Below are 7,329 nucleotides of genomic sequence, written 5' to 3'. Positions count from 1 at the left end.
CTGATCTCGTCAGTATGATTGATTATTCCCGTGAAAATGATGGTATAAGATATATTCTTACAGTTATAGATATCTTATCAAAATTTGCGTGGTGTGTGGCCTTACCAAACAAGAACGGAACAACTGTTGCCAGATTGCTCGAATTAATATTTGAAAATGATCAACGCATACCAAAGAAATTACAGACGGATCGTGGCAAAGAATTTATGAATAATGCCATGAAACGTGTATGTAAAATATATAACATTCATCAATTTTTTACAAACAATATCGTAAAAGCAGCCTTGGTGGAGCGATTTAATCGTACATTAAAAACTCGTATGTGGCGCTATCTCACGTTGCATAACACCTTTAGGTATATTGACATTTTACCTGATCTGGTGTATAGCTATAATCATAGCTATCATACTACAATTCGATGTAGGCCTGTTGATGTGACAAAGCGTAACTCGCTACAAATCTGGAAAAATATTTACGCTTCTAGTGTCCGTGCTAAGCCTATTAAACCTTCTTTAAAAATTGGTGATCATATGAGAGTGTCACGATATAAAGGTATCTTCGCTAAGCGATATGAACAAACGTACACGGATGAAATATTTGTTATTATGGCCATCAACACCAAATTTCAAAAACCCCTCTATAAAATTGCTGATTTAAACGGTGAAGAAATCAGTGGTTCATTTTATAAAGAAGAAATACAAAAAATACCTTTGGATGAGCATCGCATCTACAGAATTGAAAAGGTTTTAAGAAAAAAGCGTATTCGCGGGTCAACGCATTGTCTAGTGAAATGGCTTGGTTACCCGACAACATTTAACAGTTGGATTACAGAAGACCAGCTGACGAACATATAAACCATGGAGGAGGGCTCATTTTATATAACACTACCGTGTAATGCTTCTTCTAAGATGTACCCCGAAAACACGATATCAACTTATACCACTAAATTGGCAAAACCTGTACAGCTTTCTGGGCCCTTTGAAGTTGCGCTCACCGAGATTCAATATCCGCATACATGGTACACGTTTGAGCAGAATGACGGAAATTTCTTTATAGCACGCCGCGGTGATATATTTAAAGAATTTTATTTGAAATCAGGGTTTTATTCAAACTTTACTGATCTCATAAGAGCCATTAATGAGCGTATTGATGTTTTGAAGGTGGCACCCGATGATTTTAAACTTCGATACGATGAGGTAAAGAGAAGTGTTACCATGTCAGATCCAGCGACGATACAATTTGCTCCAGGCCCAAAACTGTCACGTATTTTAGGCCTAAAACCCTTTATTGAGGCCTCTGTAGATAACCCACAGCTGGAGCGGAAGAAGTCGTATGCAGATTTAAAAGACGGATTTTATACATTATATGTGTACACAGATATAATTCAACATCAGCTTGTAGGTGACAGCTACGTGCAACTTCTGAGAACTGTTCAGGTAGCTGGTAAGAGTAGCGAAATTGTCACCATTCAGTACACAAGACCCGATTATGTGCCCCTTTGTAAACAACATTTCGATTCTGTGACAATCTCTATATTATCAGATCAGGGAACCCCTGTTAAATTCAAGTACGGAAAAAGTATTGTTCGATTGCATCTTAGACCGCGGAGGTATTGACACAGAAAAATGGTGTCTCAGAGGTTGTATGGTGACCCCGCCATCTATGCCAGATATTACATAGCGCAATCGGGTCATGGCTTAGAGGGTTTTCGCGGTGATGAGTACATGTATGGTGCCGGTCTTGCCGGAATTTTTAGAGGGCTTTTTAGAAGAGCCGTACCATTATTCAGGAGAGGACTGGAAATAGTAAAGCCTCATGTGAAGACTGCTGTCAAAAACATTGCTAAAGATGCGGTCACATCCCTCTCATCAGCCGTAATGAATCGAATAAACACACCCCCGCAGGAGGGCTCCGGCATAGTTTATATCGCTAAAAAACAACAAAAAAGAAAAAGATGTGTGCGCTATTCACAGCCCCCAATGCTCATGAATAAAAAAACCCACCAAGAGACAAAATCATCAGAAAAGAGTAAGACGCTCTGTGGACGACATCTTCTAATGAACTATAATGGCTTTCGTACATGATGCTTCTGTAGAGTGCGCAAAATCTGAACTGGATATTTTTGTCATTCCCCCTACGCAAACAAGTATTGAGAAATCGCTTTTTGTAGAAGTACAACCTATTGCGGCTCTGTCGGACAATGCCCCCCTGGAATTTTTCATATCGGGGAGCTGTGAATATTATTATGATCTGAACAATACCCTACTGTACATAAATTGCCGTATCGTAAAACAAGATAATACGGCTATCGGCGATGGTGCGCGTGTTGCGTTTATAAATTACCCCCTGACAACTTTGTTTAATCAGGTCGATATCACTCTTGGAGATCGCCTCATCTCGCAGTCGGATAACCTCTACAGCTATAGAGCGTACATTGAAACTCTTTTAAATTACAGCACGCAAACACTATCGACTCAGTTTACCGCTGGATTGTTCTATAAAAACACTGCAGGGCATCATAATGATCGGGCCTTGGATGGTCTAAATGCTGGATTTGTCAAAAGAGCGCATATAACCAGGAACTCTAAGACTGTAGATCTATTAGGGCCAATTTTTGGAGATGTATTTAATCAACCAAAGCTCGTACTGAATGGGCTTGACCTCAAGATCAAGTTGTCGAGGAATAAGGACACTTTTTGTTTGATGTCTGGTGATGCAGAGCCGTATAAAGTGCAGATCTTACAAGCGTCACTCTATGTGAAGAGAGTGCAAGTCTCTCCAGCTGTACGTATAGGTCACAGTCAGGCCCTACTAGCCACAACAGCCAAATACGCTATTGATAGGGCCTGCATGAAAGTATACAGTATTCCAGCCGGCACGCGAATTACAAACCACGAGAACCTCTTCTTGGGACAAATTCCAAAAACTGTTATATTGGGCTTTGTAGATAATGAAGCCTTTAGCGGATCGTACAATAAAAACCCGTTGTGCTTTCACCATTACGATATAAGCCTTGCATCGCTTTACCTGGATGGCCAACCATTTCCCGCCCGCCCTTTCCAACCTAATTTCAATGATGACTTAGCCGTCCGCGAATTTATGTCTTTGGCTCATGTTTCTGGCCGTTTAAAATCTGATCATGCTCTGGCGATAGATCGTGAAGAATTTATGGCCGGGATCACATTGTTTGCATTTGATTTATCACCAGATGAAGAACCTGGTGGTCATTTCTCGCTCGTTAAATCGGGTAACCTACGTGCTGAAGTGCGGTTTGCGGTACCTACCCCGCATACTGTAAATATGATAGTATATGCCCTCAACACAACTATACTTGAAATCAACCATAGAAGAGAAGTACTATTTGATTACATCTAATTATGTATAACTTCCAGCTCACAAACCTGTTGAAGTCTGATTATTATACAGAACGCATATTTGCTGGAGTGTTTCCGTGTGATTTGCTACCGGCATATAGAGTGACCCAGAGACCCGCTGCCTACATCGTGAATACAGACAGTTCCGGACAAAGTGGGCGCCATTGGATATTGATTGTACTTTGCGATGATAAGAAGGCAATATTCTTTGACAGTTACGGATGTTCACCAACAAGTGTTTTATTTCCTGATGAGTTTGTAACCTTCTTAAATAGAAACAGTGAACTATATTGTTTTCAATCCATTCAGATTCAGGACACATTTAGCAAAGTATGCGGACATTACTGTGTTTACGTTTTGTACCATATAGCACGGGGAGTGTCATTCAATAAAATATTACAATGCTTTAGTAGTGATTTAAAATAAAATGACAATATGGTGTCTGATTTTGTCGCGTCTCTTTCACCAGAGCATTCGATCAATTCAGGTTGTCTTTAAAAGCAGCTTTGTATGCCCCTATGCCAAGTAGTCAGAAGTGATAATTGATCGTGTCTTAATAAACCCATTTAATCAACCTATATTAACTTTATCTATAAGCAACTATAGATATTTCTCTGTTTCAAATTGACATCAGATGTATCTCATCTGGCTAGGACCAGCTTTGAAAGCTAGAGTCTCACTGTATTAGTAAGGGTGTGTGAAGTATTTGATCTATGCATTGAAGGGTAGTTGTAAATGATGGTTTTGATCAGATATGAGGTCCTCTTTGATGAGGAGCTAGAGTCTCATTGTATTAGTAAAGGTGTGGGAAGCATTTGATCTCTGCATTGAAGGGTAATTGTAATACTGGTTGTGATCAGATAGGAGGGCCTCTTTGTATCTATATGTACAGGTTTGACACACTCATTGTAATGGTAAGAAACTTGTCGTGTTGATAAGTCTGTGGGAAATATTTGATCTCTACATTGAAGGGTAATTGTAATACTGGTTGTGATCAGATATGAGACCCTCTTTGTATCTATATGTACAGGTTTGACACACTCATTGTAATGGTAAGAAACTTGTCCTGTTGATAAGTCTGTGGGAAGCATTTGATCTCTGCATTGAAGGCTAATTGTAATACTGGTTGTGATCAGATATGAGGGCCTCTTTGTATCTATACATACAGGTTTGAAACACTCATTGTAATGGTAAGAAACTTGTCCTCTTGGTAAGGCTGTAATGTGCAACTGAATGTAATTAAATTCTGAGCAATAAACTTTTTAAATTTTGATTGTGTGTCTGTCTTTCATTTTATACAAACAGTATAAAACACAAACTGCTGCAACAAAACCACACTGAATAAAATGGTATGATTCCAAACAATTACACTAAATCAGATTTCTCATAATCAGTGAATAAAATAGTGGGATCCTAAGCATTTACACTATCAGGATTGCATCAAACCCCTAATCAAAAGCCTATAAAATATAGGGCCTGTCAGGAGAGGGGAGGGGTGTGTTTAATACACTTTGATAGGGGCGGGGCACCTGTCAGATTTCTTTTTGACGAGACATTTGACCCCCTTACTACTCCCATGGACATCACCAAACGCTGGGTTTTCTCCTTCTTAATGCTTTGCCAGGCCTTTACAGCCGCAGACTTCAGGTCTTGCTTGTTTGTGGGTCTTTCCGTCTTAAGTCTGGATTTGAGCAAGTGAAATGCATGCTTAATTGGGTTAAGATCTGGTGATTGACTTGGCCATTGCAGAATGTTCCACTTTTTTGCACTCATGAACTCCTGGGTAGCTTTGGCTGTATGCTTGGGGTCATTGTCCATCTGTACTATGAAGCGCCGTCCGATCAACTTTGCGGCATTTGGCTGAATCTGGGCTGAAAGTATATCCCGGTACACTTCAGAATTCATCCGGCTACTCTTGTCTGCTGTTATGTCATCAATAAACACAAGTGACCCAGTGCCATTGAAAGCCATGCATGCCCATGCCATCACGTTGCCTCCACCATGTTTTACAGAGGATGTGGTGTGCCTTGGATCTTGTGCCGTTCTCTTTCTTCTCCAAACTTTTTTCTTCCCATCATTCTGGTACAGGTTGCTCTTTGTCTCATCTGTCCATAAAATACTTTTCCAGAACTGAGCTGGCTTCATGAGGTGTTTTTCAGCAAATTTAACTCTGGCCTGTCTATTTTTGGAATTGATGAATGGTTTGCATCTAGATGTGAACCCTTTGTATTTACTTTCATGGAGTCTTCTCTTTACTGTTGACTTAGAGACAGATACACCTACTTCACTGAGAGTGTTCTGGACTTCAGTTGATGTTGTGAACGGGTTCTTCTTCACCAAAGAAAGTATGCAGCGATCATCCACCACTGTTGTCATCCGTGGACGCCCAGGCCTTTTTGAGTTCCCAAGCTCACCAGTCAATTCCTTTTTTCTCAGAATGTACCCGACTGTTCATTTTGCTACTCCAAGCATGTCGGCTATCTCTCTGATGGATTTTTTTCTTTTTTTTCAGCCTCAGGATGTTCTGCTTCACCTCAATTGAGAGTTCCTTAGACCGCATGTTGTCTGGTTACAGCAACAGCTTCCAAATGCAAAACCACACACCTATAATCAACCCCAGACCTTTTAACTACTTCATTGATTACAGGTTAACGAGGGAGACGCCTTCAGAGTTAATTGCAGCCCTTAGAGTCCCTTGTCCAATTACTTTTGGTCCCTTGAAAACAGGAGGCTATGCATTACAGAGCTATGATTCCTAAACCCTTTCTCCGATTTGGAGGTGAAAACTCTCATATTGCAGCTGGGAGTGTGCACTTTCAGCCCATAATATATATATAATTGTATTTCTGAACATGTTTTTGTAAACAGCTAAAAAAACAAAACTTGTGTCACTGTCCAAATATTTCTGGACCTAACTGTATATATATATATATATGTATATATGTGTGTATATATATATATATATATATATATATATATATATATATATACATATATATATATACATACAGTTTTTCATTTATTTATTTTTGAGAAAAAGTGAACATACAAAACATGTTATACTTTAGTGAGGAATAGATTACCAGTGGAAAATAGCTTTGGTACATTGACATTGTTTTCCTGTATTTAGTCACATAACATTTTTGAACATAATGTATGATAATTGAAAAATGTCTTAGGTCATTGAGTGTTTTGTATATAATGATTTACATGACATCTGCAATTTATTTAGACTGGATATTGTTTTGGGGGCAATAAATAAACTTCTTCTTCCTTATGTTTTTTGTTCTAGCTTTAGAGGTCAACAAGCTACAAGTGAACTTGAAATGATAAATGAAAATGCTTTATGATTTGCCTGACAGTCAAGAATAATTATACAAAGAACAAAATACTGAAGGGCAGTCTACTGTACATCTTTTCATTCTACGCAAACCTGATCTATAATTAATCTCTTTTTGAGTTTTACAACCTTGTGTTCTGGTATGCCACCAATGCTGGACTGTAGACTGATGCTTTCAGAAAAATGTTATCAATGTATTTCATTTCTTAGCTGTCCCCTTTTTCATTTCCTTTAGAATTAAAAAACATGCACTATTTTATTCACAGCCCAGCATGTTTTCTAGGGAATTATTGTATTGCTTTATTTTGTAACATATACTTTTTAACACTAGAAGTCCCAGAAATTTTGAGCTCCCCCCTGAAGTCCCAAAAGAGAGTCTAATGACCCTTAGTCCAAACTGAATAGAACTAACTAAAAACTAAATAAATTGCTAAACTCAATGGAAAACAACAACCTCCTGTGGTGCGACACTAATGGCCTTAATTACAGAACAAAAAACGGTGATTATAAGATGTTAGCTAAAATCCTTCAGGTCATTCAACCCATCTCTAGGTTTCAAATGTAGAAATGTTAAATGACCCCTCTCTGGGACTTCTAGTGTTAAAAAGAATTATA

The 7,329-nt window shown here is 38.7% G+C and overlaps 1 protein-coding gene across 1 annotated transcript; it reads left to right on the top strand.

Moving 5' to 3' along the window:
• The first annotated feature begins 2,067 nt into the window (after positions 1-2,067).
• On the top strand, positions 2,068-3,375 carry LOC142289923 (uncharacterized protein F54H12.2-like). Its single transcript, XM_075333865.1, has one exon. It carries the CDS (start codon positions 2,068-2,070, stop codon positions 3,373-3,375), a length of 1,308 nt encoding a protein of 435 aa, XP_075189980.1.
• The last annotated feature ends 3,954 nt before the right edge of the window (positions 3,376-7,329 follow it).

This window comes from Anomaloglossus baeobatrachus, chromosome 2, assembly GCF_048569485.1.
Source record: "Anomaloglossus baeobatrachus isolate aAnoBae1 chromosome 2, aAnoBae1.hap1, whole genome shotgun sequence".
Classification (NCBI taxonomy): domain Eukaryota; kingdom Metazoa; phylum Chordata; class Amphibia; order Anura; family Aromobatidae; genus Anomaloglossus; species Anomaloglossus baeobatrachus.
This window is presented reverse-complemented; position numbering and strand designations above follow the sequence as displayed.

What these genes read in the sequence shown, in the direction of transcription:
- LOC142289923 (XM_075333865.1), top strand. Translation starts at nt 2,068, where the DNA reads ATGGCTTTCGTACATGATGCTTCTGTAGAGTGCGCAAAATCTGAACTG.